Genomic DNA, 15,727 nt, shown 5'->3' on the forward strand with positions numbered 1-15,727 from the left:
AGTTGTACATCCGCATTTATGTCATATATTTCAAACTAGAAACAGGATAAATCAAAATGACTCTTTAATATCCTTTCTTTAAAAAACCCCATAATTTATATGCATAAAGCAATAACTTGATTCATTACTTAGAAATCATAGATTTAAAACATAATCTCTCTATTTCCCATGAATTTGTTAAATTGATGTAAAAAGGAACTCTGATTTGTTTTTTAATTCAACGCTTATAACATATAAACATTTGAATAATGCAAATATACATAAAATTAATGAAGCAAAATTTGGCTATTTCTGAATAACATTTTTAAAGTTTGTTATTGATCAAAGCTCATATTTTATATAATTTTATCAAACAAAACAGCAGTGTAACAATCATCATAATATATTTAATATAGTATTACATGTATATACAAATACGCTCACATGGTTTTAGTAAATTGTCATTAAGAGTTGTTTTACTCTTACAGTTCTATTAACAATTAGACAATTTAGAAATATGTAAATCATATAACATGTAATTTAACGTGTCATATAAACATACATGGTTATATAATTATAGATATCATTGTTTTATTGGTAGGAATATTACTTCTTGTTGCAATTTATTGAGACTTGCATCAAAAGTAAATTTAAGAAGGTGAAAATATTTGTTTCGGTTTAACTCTTCTACCAGTTCTAGTATGATAAGGAGTGACTGTTTCAGGCTGAGTGCTTTCTGTGCTTATTGTTGTTTCTTGGCTTAAGACATGTTTCATATCAATTGGTTTCGACTGATAGGTATGCCAACGCCATTATGTTTTTGCATATACTTAAATTGGATGTTTACTGCTGGAGATTTAGTTTCCCAATGGATGCTTCTATTATCAGGTGTAATTTTTAAAGGAGAGGTATTATCTACATGTATGTGTGTGTTTGTGTGTGTGTGTGTGTGTGCGTGCGTGCGTGCGTGCGTGCGTGCGTGTGTGTGTGTGATTCAGGCATCACGCCTTTGTGATTTTGATTAATAATAAGTCCTTGATCTGTGTTAATATGTGGCAACTGATTTAATCTTGAATGCTGATGATAAGCAGCTGTATCACACAGAACATTTTGTGAAGATGGCAATTGATGCTGTATATCAGGCAAACTGCCTTTAAATTCCATATTGTTTGTTGAGTATGAATTTGTGGACACACCCTGTACATGATAATTATCATTGTTTGCAGAAGGTACATGTACCCTACTTTTAAAAACATTTGTGTCAACTATAGGACAGGAGGACTTTGATGCAACTTGTACTTGAGGTTTAGGTGAATTGTACATGTATGTGTAATGCATGTTTTCACTATTTTGAGGGTTTTGCAAAGTCACTGTAGCTTAATAATCACCATACATAGTTTCATTGTTATATGGATTTACTCTCAGTGGTGAACAACTTTGAGTATGTATGTCTTTCTTAAACATTGGTACATAACTTTGATTCGAAGCAGGCTGATTTGGATTACAAATTGTGTTATATGAATCATGTGTAATTGGAGAATCAATAGGTTTCAGTAAAGTTGAAGGTGTATGATTTTTGGAAGAATATAAATCACCCTTTAACACAACACGTGGTATGGAATTTTCATCATGTGAAATGTGTAAGTCAGCTTGACAACTTTTATTATGAAATGTATTCAAGGTCTGATTTTGTGTTACACCCTGTAGGCCATTTGATTCAAGTGTACATGTAATTTGTGTTGGAAGATCCATGTAAGAAGAGGCAGGAGAATACATGTAAGATTGCATTTCATATGTCTGAGAGTTAACAGGATTTCCAATCACTAATTCACCTTCAGTTTTATAATTATGCTGAACAGGAATAACAATAGGTTTATCTTGAATATTAGGTGATGTTGGACAGCTATAAAACTGTGGCTTAGAAATTTGAGTTATTTGTTCAAACTTTAATTCTTTTGATTTATTTGATGGAAAATCATAACACTTTTCAGGTATTAAAACACCCTGTATGCATGTGTCATTTTCGAAAGAAGTCAAATTATCTACAATACCCCTTTCTATTGGACAATTTTCCCAGCCTTGTAACTAAATAGTAGGTTGAGAAATACCTATAAAATCTGAATTTGTATTACACAAATTGAAATTACCATTGTCTTCAATTTTACATTTACTGTGAGATGCCATCTATAGAACTACATCAATGTATTTAATAAAACCCTATAATATATTGATTCAATAAAAATGTACGTATTGTCAACAATTTTCAGAATTATGAGGTAGAAACAATTTATGAATAAGATTTCACTAATTCAGTTCTCAATGGCTACCAAAGTACAAAAAGTAAAATTGAATTTCAAAATAATCTTGGTCACTACGCACCAAATGTAACAGGACGGACAAACGGACACACAGCGATCACAATTAACGTCCTAGTTATTTACCCAGGTTCATTGAAGATTAAATTGAAAATTGAAGAACATAGTCATTTCAGAGTTCAACAGTTTTATTGCAAAATAGATTTTAGATAATCTGTTTCTATGCAAAAGTATTGAATTGATTTCTCAAAATATCACGAAATGAAAATATTATAGTTAAAAAAAAACATCATAGGGAAAATAGAGAGAAATGACCAAGTCAGGTGATAATAGGTATACGCTACCTTTTGCATCTGTAGACAAGGCAATGAAATGACCGAAAATACTGGCTTATATCTCTGCAAATCACACAATTCATGAACAATTCATGACTTGAAAATAAATAACAAAAAGAGGAATGTTACAAAATATTGAGTAAACAATATACAGATTCAATATTCTGCTTTAGAATGTATTGAAGTGTATTACGTTAAATTTAATGAACAACCATCTATTGGATAAAAACCTTACATAAGATATGAATAGCATTAATATCATGAAATAATGCATTAAGTTATGCTTACTGTTACTATAGATAGAAAAATAGTGCCAGCTGAATGATTTTGAAATATTCAAAGATTCAAGATTCAAATAACTTTATTTGTGTTCAAAGGCCTCAGGCCCAAAATACATAGCATACATACAACAATATAGTAATATGGTTGCGTCACCTTAACAATGTTTATTAATGCGTAAAAAGACTAGTTGTTTATGTTATCCATTAAAACATATACATAAAACATAAGCTTCCTTAATGTGATTATATCACGTGTACCTATTAATACATAAAAATCATGTAGTTCTTTTCCGCCAAAATACCAATTGAATAAATACTTATCACGGATTTGTTTGTATTTTTTGCATATAAAGAAAGCATGGAATTCACAATCTATACTATCATTACAAGTTGTACACAAACGTTCTTCCCTTGGGATATTATTATGTCTGCCTATTTCTATACCTAATTTATGGTTGGAGCAACGAAAATTACAAAACGCCTTTTTATGTTATATGGTATTTCTATTAATAAGTATCGTTCAACATTTAAAAGTGATTTAAATTTATTATAGTGAAAACATCTACTAGAATTCGTTATATTTTCATACCATTGTTGAGTACAACAATCAATAAGTCTTTGTTTGAAAAGTTTAAGGAACATATTCGTGTCACCAATTTCTTGAGATATCCAGACAAAACCAAAACCATATCTAAACAGTACATGTTTAACTTTGGTAACCCAACATATTCGACCTACATCGTCTAGTGACTTCAACATAAAATAACACTGTTTAGGATATCTAGATGAAGGCATGGTCAGAAGTTTACAAAAATATCGTATGCAGTTTGTCATGTATGAAATACTTAAGGGCAATCTACCACATTCCCCTAAAACCATAGCTGTATTTGTAGTTTTTTTAACAGATAAATGTTTTCGACAAAAATCATTATGCACATATTCAATAGTTTGGCTATATTCAAAACCCCATATTTGTGATCCATAGCATAAAATTGGTTTAATCATATGATCAAAAATTTTAAACAATTCATTACTTGGAAAATGACCGAAAGGTTTCTGATAATATTTTAACGATAATATTGCCTTTTTGAAAAGATACTAAATGTATTGACAATTAATAAATAAGGCTAAGGAAAATTATCCATTGTTTATATATTATTCTGAAAATGAGATTCTATCAGTAAAATGTAATGATTCCTGCTACATATGTTTCAAAAGTGTGTAAAAACTGTAATTGTTCGAAGTGTATTACTCTTATGATTTGACGAGGTGTTATGTCCTAGAGGCTTTTAATATATTCTCCATCTTTGTTATAAACAAGCATTATCCTTAAAGATATATTAATGCTTTATTTACCAAGAGTCGCGGGCATTTCTAAAAATAGACCAGTGTCGTGTGATATCGTCACAGGAACAAGCACGGAAATTACCCGAAAATGTTTAACTATTTGTATTCTGCACTGTCATGATCTTTTTTGCATCTCTAAAGACTTATTTCCGATTGTCGAACTCATTTTGCATTTACATACAATTTGTTTTCCTAGAGTGTCGAGGCTATGTATGTCAGAAAACATTGGATAAATCTCAATGAACTATTTCAAGTTACCTTACCAATTTATTAAACATCATTATTTGACTAGAGCCTCCTATCTTTAGCGATTTAGACAAGATTTGATTAATTTATACGGTACATATAAGTCCTTTTTAAGATCTATTAAAGTTTGTAATCAAACTAAAATTAAACATCTAGAGCAACTTTATTCTGCCTTCAAAATCTTTTATATATTAAAAAAATTGTAGCAGCAATTGCAAATGATATTTTAATAAAGCAATGTGATTTTCAAATGTATCCTATTCCCTTAATTTTGCTTTATAAACAAACATAACTAATTGCAAAACGACGGAGATACAAGAAATTATTTCAAATTTCATTCAAGTTTGATTATGGATGGATAATATTAGATATGACGCCGGTGACCCAGTGTTAGTTAATATTTCAATTAATAGTTCAGTGAGATTCTCTGTGGGTCCAATTTTGGCGCGAAATTAAGTCGCACCTGTTCCAAACACCGGAAACAAGTAGATTGTTGTTGTTGTTGTCAAAAAATGTAAACAAACCCTACAAATGGCCAAATGATTTGATAATTACAATATATATATTTACACATTTTTAACAACAAATTATAATACATATTAACTTCCCAAATACATTTTAACCATACAAAAAGTCATTCACGATTTTACCCACCAACGACTCAAGGAAAACCCACGACTTAAGGAAAGTACTAAATTTAAGTAAATATGTTATAAGTACACACAAAGAAAACATGTTATGGTCTAGACTCTACATACTTTAAGTAAACAAGGCTTTATCCAGCTGATTATATATCTATATCTGTAAGTGTTCATTTGTCCTGTGCTACATAAACGAGAACGATAGTGAAACAGTTCAAAACCATGCGATAACATTAAGTAAAGTACACGTTAAAATCTTTAAGTATGATTTATCTAGTGACGCTATGGTATTCCAGTTCTATTTTAATTTCATAGATAAATGAAAATAGAAATGTGAAAACCCGTTTGTTACTAAAAACGGCAAATATGTCAATATCTGGCAATCTTAATCCATTCAGTTGAAAGGGCTCCATAAAGTAAGGTAAGTTTTGAACTTTGTTAAAATAATTCGTTGTTTAATTTTAATTTTCATTTCCTCCATTGTATACTGCTGTCTAAGTAAATTATAATTATATTTCTTATTTGTCCACATTTGGTTAGGATAAATGTTAAAATACAGTTTTATTACACTAGATACACTTAACATTTTAGAGAGCTATTTAAAGGAACATGGCTTGAAGTGGCTGCACACTGCTCAAGCTAGAAAAACTGTTGCAAACTTGACAAATTGTCTACCGAGTAATGAATATTAACAACACCGGCACGTACTTTCTACAGGTAAGTGGGTCTGTATGTTATTTTCATTTTTTATATGTCCATTCCTTAAAGCAATGCTTATCACACACTCAGTTTAGCTTACTAGCTTCTGATTTGACGAAGTTATTGAAGATAGAAACTGCTCGTGTATAAAATGACAGCTTTTACAACCCGCATCAAAATGAACTTCAGCATGACACCCATAATAAAAACCTGTAAGTAAATACACTTTATCTGCTCGGTTTGATTAATCTTAAACTTGAAGTTTAAGTAATAGAAAGAGCAACAAAACACGAGGGTACGTGATTTGTACGAAGGAGCGTAGCCCTCGAGTCCCCCGAGTATTAATCAGATTGCCGAGTGTTTTGATGTTCTTTCTTTTTTGTATCATAGTCAAACATAAAAACACGTTCCTGCTGACGCAATATGAACCCGCAGAAAGAAGTAACCAATGAACGAGCATCTGAATATGATATTTCTATAGCTTTTCCTTTCTCTGCCGTCACAATAAGTAGGCTCCAGCAAAAACTAAGCCAATCAACGGTTATGCTTTTGAGTGCGGTTAACTAATACCTGCATAGTTAATACACTGTGCATGTATATATATATATAAGATCTAACTCTTTTTTTTTCAACAAAAAGGTTCTCAAACTATGATACATGATACAAGTTATGTTGTCAAAATAAGATAAAATGTAGTAAATGTACATTGTTCGCTGTGATAACAAAGATAATCGGAAATTATTGCTTGTTTACTTAACATCTCTGTATAAGTCGAAAACGATAACGTTTACATTAATAGGTCGAACCATTATGATATATAATGGGTTGTGCAAGTTATTCAGTTTTAACATTTTGCAATTTTATTTCAATGTAGAATAATAAAAGTGGACATGGACACGTAAATCCGAGTAGCGTAGTGGCTTGTTTAAAATGTTTTTTTTCGAGTTCAAATCTGCAATTGTGCAATATTTATTATTGTTTCACTGTTTTTTTATACTTTCAGAAATCATTGTCATATTATCTTTTATAAACCTTTGATAATTTAATATTTTGAACAATTTAAAGTTAAAATTATATAACGAGTTAGCAAAATGGAATGCATTTGATTTCAACAGTCATTGAGCAGATTAGATATTATTGTCAATTTAATTCTATTTCAAACTCTGAATCTAATTTGCTACATTTTTTTAACAATTTTGGCTCATTTGTATATTTATATATTTTTATTACTCCCATTCCTCATTTATCACTCTTATCACGACTGTGTTGCCTCAAACTTTACCTTTTAAAAGCGAATGTGTGTAAACCAAATCAAATGTTCTCAAATAGCAATGTGTGAAATAAGGTCACGAGGAACCAAAATCCAGTTCGTTGAAAAATATCTAAAAACAAAAAAAATTAAGAAATGAAAAAACACTTTTCAAGAAATATCGAACCAGGGTCTCTACAGTTATTATGTCAACACTCAACCACTACGCTATTACGCTGAACGGATGGAAAATTAGTAATTGTTTAGGTGGTTCAAGATTAAGGCGATAAATAGTATGCTTTTATTTAAGAGTTGTGTCACCCCTATTTGTCAGTATTCATGTAAACAGATAATGAAAGGAATAGCGAGTTCGTTTTGTGGAACATCTTTGATCTTATCATAATAACGTGTGTATCACAGCAAATACATTTTTGTTCATACACATTGGTTAAAGGTCAATTCATGCAATCTCTTGCTTCTTTACGAATTGCCAACAGTACCTATGCATACACTGTTTTAGGAGAGTTTGTCGGAGGTCTTAAACATTTGCTTTTTTGCATAAATAATAACGATCGGTGAAATTTATAAATTTAACTATCAGTTACGTCATTCAATATATCAATAGCAAAGATAAGTCTGAACATGATTTTTCTATCGCTATCCCTTTCCCTGCCCTCACAATAAGTAAACACAAGAAAAAGGGACAATCAATGGTTATGTTCTGGAATGCAGGTAACTATGTACATTGTAATACCTGCACTCCAGTTTACGCACTGCGTATATTTATACGATTTAACTCTGACACATATTCAACAGAAAGGTCCCAAACTATGATTCAATTATTGATAAATGTTTAAATCATCCTTCATTTATGATTTTAAAGAATATGTATATGTTAGTTGAAAACGACCAACATGTTTGTGTTTGTCTCTATTTTCTGCTTGGAATTACAAAACGACTCCGACATTAAAAGCGGCGGTAGTTGATTGATTGCATGAAGTATTGAATGTCATGTCGCCCAAAAAGTCGGACCTACTACATTCAGTTAGTGAGTTTACACATGCGCTTTTCGATAAAAATCCTTAATTATTAAGTTCTCGTACTTTACTTCAGTGTTTTTATATTTTCTGGTCCTTCGGGATCATTGTTGCCAGCACTATTAAGTGTTGAGAATTGAGTACCGCTCAAGCCGGTGAGGGATGTTGCACTTAAACATTATCCCTTATGTATAGACTCAATCAAACCGAGTCTGCAATTTTCATATAATTTGTTGTGATTAATGCTTCCGAAGGGATCACTTTGTTTCAAGATTTTTAGTTTATCAGTGGCAAATTTGTCTCTGTCTAAACAATAAAAAAGGACCTTTTGTAAATTGGAGCGATTTCACTGGTCGGCAAATGATGTTGAACACTAAGTATATTAAAAGTTCGTATAACAAACAATATACTAATTAATGCGTAATATATCATCTTCACAAGAAGAAATATCACACTTAAATACATTATGCTCAACACACGCATTATTAAGCAAGCATTGTAATGTGCATACGACGCAGTCTGAACGTAGACACAACGTCTTATGCGTTGACGTCAAAATATACATAATTGCAGCTGTACGCAAAATAAGATCGATGCTATATAACCCATTTGGTCAATTATATTTATTATGTTAATATTTTTAAATCTTTTAGATTAAGGGCAACTGGACCGCCAACTTAACGAAAATGCTGAAATCATAAAGTTATCTTAAAGTACCGTTTTCTTTTACATCTTTTCATCAATAAGAATTGTCCAAAGAACTGTTTTTATTGTTTAATAACATATCTCCGACTTCTCAAACTCCACGCTACTGGGCCGTAAGGCCGACAACTTCACGTCACTGGGTCGCTATGCCGCCAACTTCACGCCGCTAGGTCGCTAACTTAACGTCGCTAGGCCTCTGGGCAGCTAGATTTATGAATAATAATAATTATCTTACAATATTAGAAATATGCCTTTCCTTATGTTTAGTATATGTGTTCCCAAGATTATATTTTAAAATAATAATTAAATACATGTAGTTATAAGTCGCGACAATCCTACCAAGCCTGCCACAGTCACGGTGAGCAGTTGAAACTGAACAGCCTTCGACTGCGAGAAACTACTTAACAGCTAATACTGACACAAAAACCAATTTTAAAGTATTGTCCATTCTTCCGTCCGTCCGTCCGGTTGTCCGTCTTTCCGCTTTTGATGTTCGGGACTTAACTTTGTAACAACAAGGGCTATCAACATGAAACTTTGTAAGTAGATATATCTCGTTAAGAAGATGTGCATTGTACAAGAACCGTAACTTTGCATTGCCTAATTATGGAGTTATGGTCCGTTGTTCATTTTTACATTCTGAACTTTGTCTGGGTAATAACTTTGACACCATAAGAGATATGAACAAGAAACGTTGTAGTTAGATGAATTGGGTAGATGTGCAGTCATAAGAACCGTAACTCTGCCTTGCTTAATATTGGAGTTCGTGCCTTTTGTTCATTTTATACATTGAACAGTGTCCGGGACATAACTCTGTAACTATAAAAGATATCAAATTGAAACTTTGTATGTAGATAGATCTCATTAGGAGAAATGTAGTACAAAGAAACATAACTCTTCATTGCCTAATTTTGTAGTTATTGCCCTTTGGTCATATTTACATTTTAAACTTTGTCCGGGCAATAACTTTGACACTATAAGAGATAGATCTGAACTAGGTAAATAGATATCATTGGGTAGGTGAGCTGTGCAAAGAACAGTTTGTCTGTCTTGCCTAAGTTTGGAATTATTGCACTTTGAACTTTGTCGGTGACATAACTCTGAAACTACAAGAGGTATACTTTTCTGTGTCAAAAACCTATTCGGGGTGCATCACCCGATTCTACCGGTTCTTGTTTTTCAGAGGTATTACATTTTCCAACACATAAGGGTGGTATTACATTTACCAACACAAAAGGGTAAACCTATTTAAGATTTTTTAACAATGTTCATTTATATATAAGCATGTGAAAAACGTTTTTATATTATTTTGTAGGATGGCAGACAACTATTATCGACTGGTGACATTTGTCGTGAATATCTGCCCGAAACCTTTAAGAGCCTTTTTTGTCTCTAAGGCAGAATCCGATCCAAACCATATCTATACTGGCGTGAAAGAATATCTACAAATTCGGGAATCTGATATCAGAAAGATACGGCAAATCAGACCAGATCAACTTGATCTGATTTATCCACCTTTTGGGTCTGTTGATATAGAAAATTGGGACGCTACTCTGCTGATACTTTTGCTTAAGGAATTGTTTCCAAAACGATTACAACAAAATGAAAGAGACTGCCTCCGCGATATAACTGAGATAAGAAACAGTTTACAACATATTGCAAGCACTGAACTTGTAACTGACCAACAATTCAACAAAATATGGGACTGCCTGAGAGATGCTGTTGTGAAGTTAAAGACGCTATCAGGGTCAACGACATTAGTCGCCATAGATGACGAAATTAAATCAGTATTACATGGTAACATGCCATCTCTTGCAGATGTGCGTAATACATGGCTAAAGTCTCTTTACTATGAACTTTTGTTACAAAACTCGGAACTTGCCGAGGAAATGAAAAATCTGAAAGAAAAACTCCAGTTGCAGCATACAGAACTTACGAAAGAAGTAATAACTGCAAAAGAAAACTCTAGAGGATCAAAAAAGATTTTAACAAAAGTAGCTGTTAAAAGGAAGGGACGCTCAGGTATATATAAATTCCTGTTAAGATTGTTTGATGTTAACAAAATATTGTTTATTTCTTAAGCTTTTGTAACGCATTAACAATTGTTTATCTAATTAAGACACTATTTTGTCTCAGCATGCATAGTACGAAAAACTAACGCGAGTATTTCTTTTCAGGTGTTGCTGAAAAAAGATTAAAAGTTTTTGATGATAAAATAGATCGAATGAAAGGTAAAACATTTTCACCTTTTCATGTATTAATATCTGCCTGCTTAGATCAGTAGCGAGAACAACAGAATTGAAATTCAGGGGTCGCTGGTTCGACCATTTGGAGAGGCAAAATCTCGCCATGACAACTTTTCACGTATAATGATCATCATCGGATGGCCCAATAGCATAAGTTTGTTTACCTTCTCCCTGATACAGCTACTTTTTAACAATTCATTCATACACATTAACTTCTGATATATGGTATACTTCAGGTAGATATTTCTATGTGGTTTATTCTCAACGGACCACTTACTAGTCCTTACTTATATCGCCCCTACATAGCCGTTTAGTTTATTTTGTTTTAGTATAATGTTCTTCAAATATTGGTCGGTTTATCGATTTGTTGATCAATCGGTCTACGGGTCGGTAGTCTAGACCATTTCGTTTCTGCTCAGTAACAAGAGAACGATTTTACCCACAACCTTCTAACTTTATAGGATGTTCACCCTTCAGTCAAAGATGCCTATTGTTTTGGGGGTTTTCGATGTATAAAGGTAACGGTCGCAGTGACCTTGAGTGTGAAAACTTTTTCCGCCCAATAAAAAGAGCCTCATTGCATCCACAGCCTTCAAACTTCGTAGGATGTTTACCCTCATTCACTCAAATACCCTATTGTTTTTTGGCACTGATGCGTGAAGGGCAAGGCAACTGTGGTCTTGAAAGTGAAAAGCATAACCGCTCAATAACATGATACCATATTACCTACAACCTACAAACTTCATACGAATATCACCAATATTCAGTAGCAGAGCGACCCCTAAAGTTTTAGCCACAGATGTTTGAAGGTCAACGTCACATTGACCTTTATTGTGAAAACTGTTTCTGCTGAAAATGCTGGAGAATCATTTGACATACAGCTTTCACACTATCTACTAAATTACTTAAAAACAAATGGCCCATAGCCTTCATAGAACATAGGACAATCACCCTCATTGATTAGAAAAAAATGTTTATTATTTTTGGCAAAGGTACATAAAGGTCAAGGTCAAGGTGACCCTGACTGTGAAAACTCGGAAAAAAAACAAACATTGTTTTTAAGTTTCTTAAAAGAGTTTGCCTCTATTTAATTTAATATTTTTTTAGCATTATAAATATTTATAACATATGATTAATTTAAGATGTATATGAAAAATGTCATAGTCTTTTTTATCTTGATTGGCCAAGAAACTAAACACATTTATATTGCACCGACTAAAGGAGTGAAAACGTTAACCACTTAAATCACAGTTATGTCTTATGTCGTTCTTATCGTTTTGACATATTATTTATCATCTTTTCGCTGAGAAACAGTTTTATATTTACAAAAAAAAAAGAAGAACAATAATGCTAGGTGAATATGATTATATTCAAGTGTATTAATCAATAGGCTTGTATCATATTGCATTAGAACATGACTGTGTACCTTTTTTCTTATTCACAAATACACACCATTACATAATAAGTTTAACTGTGCCTTTCATAATGTGAAGTGGGACGCATCTGTGTCATTTTGGGATGTTTTTGTTCTCTTTTGGGTGTTTTTTGTTTTGTTTCTTATCAAATAATTTCACATCCTTTATTTCAGTTTAAAATTTAATATCTTATTTCCTATATTAGTGTGTCCACACGAAGAAACAATTTCTTAAACTTTCAGGTAAACTCACGAGAGCACTGTTAGAAGAAAATGACTGCAAAGAAAATTTCAAGCACGCAATTTCCGAGATTTTACAACAGCTAACCGATAACCATCGTGTGATTGTGACCGGTTTTGACAACAAATTAACGTACAAATGTGCACTTGCCGCCGTACAAGAACGAAAATACGACCGAATTGACCAAGTTTTAGAAATAAACAATCCGTCAGACTGGAAAAGAATTTGCTCAGAAGATGCACAGTTTGTCCTGTTTCGGGAACCGTTTGGGGTATCAACTTATGATTCTCACAAAGTTGAAGTGATGTGTGAAGAATTTGACAGTATGATACAAGCATCTGATGACGATAATGATGATGTCATTGATATCGTCATAGTAACCAACCAAAGGCTCCTGAATGAGGTGACTAGACGTAATGAACATGAGATGCTATCACCATCTTCGACCGTATACATAGATTCTACAGCGGGTAAATCAACAGGTAGCTATGGTTGTCTTCCATTCTTACCGAAAACAAAAGTTGTAGTAGAGTTTTAAGAGAGTCCAATACTCGCTTAAAATAAAAACTTTTTTTATAGATCCAACTTTGGTGTTCCTCGTGCATTAATAATTAACAAAGTAAAAGAAAAGGCTAGGTTAAAGCGATGTTGAAAACTGCCCTATCAATGAAACATCATGATTCGTAATAGGTTAGTTAAGGGAATGTTTTTAAGTAAAACAAACACATTTTGGCTTTCAAAACTATATTCTTCTATCCATGGCAACACAGATTCACATACTTAAAATAATATTATTTCTTCATTAAAGGCATAGATTCATATGTGTTCCTTTATTTATAAAATATTGCATTTAAAGTGACATTATGTTCATATTTTCATTGTAAAGTTGATCTGAGTTGACATTATATTTCAAAAGATTGACTGTTTAGATGATGTTTGACCAACAGATTATATTGAGAAAATGAGAATATTTTGTAATTTCATAAATACAAACTGATCTACAGAGTGCTTTGTGTTGCCTATAGTTCAGATTAAAATTTCCTCATTATTATTATTTCAATGATTATAATTTAACTGTAATGATTCTGCTATCATTACTCAATACTGCTATATGTTTTATTCAAGTAAATCTATTATTATTACTTTAGATATACTTCTGTAATAATGTCAGTAATACTATTAAATCATTAGAATATACGACTTAACCTTATATTAACTAAGGCATTATGTTTTAACAATTTTGTGGTATGAAATGAATGTGATTTTTACTGTACAGAAATATTTCCATGTTAAAGTGTCTTTTAGTTTTTTATAATATGCTTTATGTACAGATATTCTAGTTTTATTGAATTTGCATCTATGTGAAATAAATACTTTGTCATCATGACTCGTTTACATATTTAGATATATACATGTATATTACAGACGGGAACATAACAGCGGACGACACTGTCCACGGAAACCTTCTTGGTAAGTCTATAAATAAGATATCACAATATTTTAACTGGAATAGAGATGAAAATCAACTGAAGTTGAAGTTACAGTAACTTAAGTTGAACGTCATTTATTATGATAAATGTTTCAGATTTGATAGAAAAACGGGTTGATTAGAAACACCTTAGACATAAAGCTTACTGATTACAAACACACATCGGAAAGAATAAAAGAATATGCTTAAATGTCCGTTAATATATCCGAAGCTTTATCTTCTAAGGTTAAGGTAACCATTTTTCATTTGTAAAGTTAACGTGCATTTCTATGTTTTGTACTTTTCTAAAGGAATTGTTATATTTTTGTAGAAATGTCAAGGATGTTCAAGAAGGGATATAAGTTAAAAGAAGTCAACAGTAAAGCGAAAGAAAAGGCAGAAAGTCTCTTCTTAAAGCACAGTATGGTGGTCATTGTTGGACCAACTGGAAGTGGAAAAATGAGCCTTTCATTTGAGTTGTTGTCCTCGTACGACCTCAGCAATGGAGAAGATAATTTTCTCGTTATCTCTGACCCAGGCGAGTTGAAGTATATCAAGTTCTCGTTACGTCCGGTTATCATAATCAAAATTTATGGTCAAGCGAGTAAGTGGTACAGTCAGTTTGACAGACTGTATGCAGCGGTAAAGGCACGCCAGATAGCCGTTATCACAACTATAGGATTGAAGACGTTTCAAATGATGCCGGCAAATATGCTGTCACATCCAGTCTTAGAGCATGTTGTGCGCATGCCAGGAAGTGAAGGTTTGAATGAAGGTAATCTATAAGGAACTTTTCTTTCAAGCAATGGTCGGATTTAAGTATCTCATAGCAATCTAGCACTATTATTACAATACTCAATTGGGTATCCATATAACAAAGTTGTAGTTATTTAATATCTATACTGTATATATATATATATATATATATATATATATATATATATATATATATATATATATATATTATATGAATCAGGAGTTAGGTCGAATTAGGTCATTTATATGAGAAATAACATTTTAAAGTCGAATTTCTAATTTTAGAATTTATTTGAATTTAAAACGTTCTTTAAAACAAAAAAATACACAAAATTCAAGCAAGTAATTTGACGAACAACATGGCTGTGTTTATATTGTCTTAACTGTTACGAGTTACAAAATCGGTATTTTTTTCTAATTAATTGTTTAACCTTACGTTATCGTATAATAATAATTCTACCTCACGTAAAACTATTTATGATTTGGTACTTAGGTTGATTTGTACAATTGTTTGACATTATGACTATATATTAACAATAAATTTTGTACGACTATCAGTACTACTTTATAATACTGTCACAACAGACTTTATTCGAATTGAATGTGCCACTGGGTATATAAAATTAGTTCTTAGCGCAAAATTTATCCATTTATATAAATGAAAATTTCGGATAAATACAAAATATAAAATATATGATATTATTCCATCATATATATTTCTTTTAGCAAAAGCAGACTAATGTCGAACAAATTATAAAATGCAAAGAT

The 15,727-nt window shown here is 31.9% G+C and overlaps 2 protein-coding genes across 3 annotated transcripts; both read left to right on the plus strand.

Annotated features, from left to right (window-relative positions):
- The first annotated feature begins 5,393 nt into the window (after positions 1-5,393).
- On the plus strand, positions 5,394-13,823 carry LOC132744414 (uncharacterized). Of its 2 annotated transcripts, XM_060733118.1 has the most exons (5): positions 5,394-5,565; positions 5,736-5,861; positions 10,150-10,856; positions 11,012-11,065; positions 12,738-13,823. In XM_060733118.1, exons 3-5 carry the CDS (start codon positions 10,151-10,153, stop codon positions 13,271-13,273), a joined length of 1,296 nt encoding a protein of 431 aa, XP_060589101.1. In that variant the 5' UTR covers positions 5,394-5,565; positions 5,736-5,861; position 10,150; the 3' UTR covers positions 13,274-13,823. The 2 variants fall into 2 exon arrangements, with proteins under 2 accessions (XP_060589101.1, XP_060589102.1); XM_060733119.1 differs by lacking the exon at positions 5,736-5,861.
- A 232-nt stretch (positions 13,824-14,055) lies between these two features.
- LOC132744415 (uncharacterized) lies at positions 14,056-14,978 on the plus strand (the record flags this gene model as incomplete). Its single annotated transcript, XM_060733121.1, is given in 2 exon segments — positions 14,056-14,205; positions 14,535-14,978. Coding segments are annotated over 2 exon segments (502 nt in total), but the record flags the coding sequence as incomplete, so codon positions are not given.
- Positions 14,979-15,727: the final 749 nt, after the last annotated feature.

Source organism: Ruditapes philippinarum, unplaced genomic scaffold (assembly GCF_026571515.1).
Source record: "Ruditapes philippinarum isolate M1 unplaced genomic scaffold, ASM2657151v2 ctg3566_1_1_1_1, whole genome shotgun sequence".
Taxonomy (NCBI): Eukaryota; Metazoa; Mollusca; class Bivalvia; order Venerida; family Veneridae; genus Ruditapes; species Ruditapes philippinarum.

What these genes read in the sequence shown, in the direction of transcription:
- LOC132744414 (XM_060733118.1), top strand. Translation starts at nt 10,151, where the DNA reads ATGGCAGACAACTATTATCGACTGGTGACATTTGTCGTGAATATCTGC. An exon ending in TAAAAGGAAGGGACGCTCAG is followed by an intron (nt 10,857 to 11,011) that starts GTATATATAAAT and finishes ATTTCTTTTCAG; the next exon opens with GTGTTGCTGAAAAAAGATTA. An exon ending in TAAAATAGATCGAATGAAAG is followed by an intron (nt 11,066 to 12,737) that starts GTAAAACATTTT and finishes TTAAACTTTCAG; the next exon opens with GTAAACTCACGAGAGCACTG.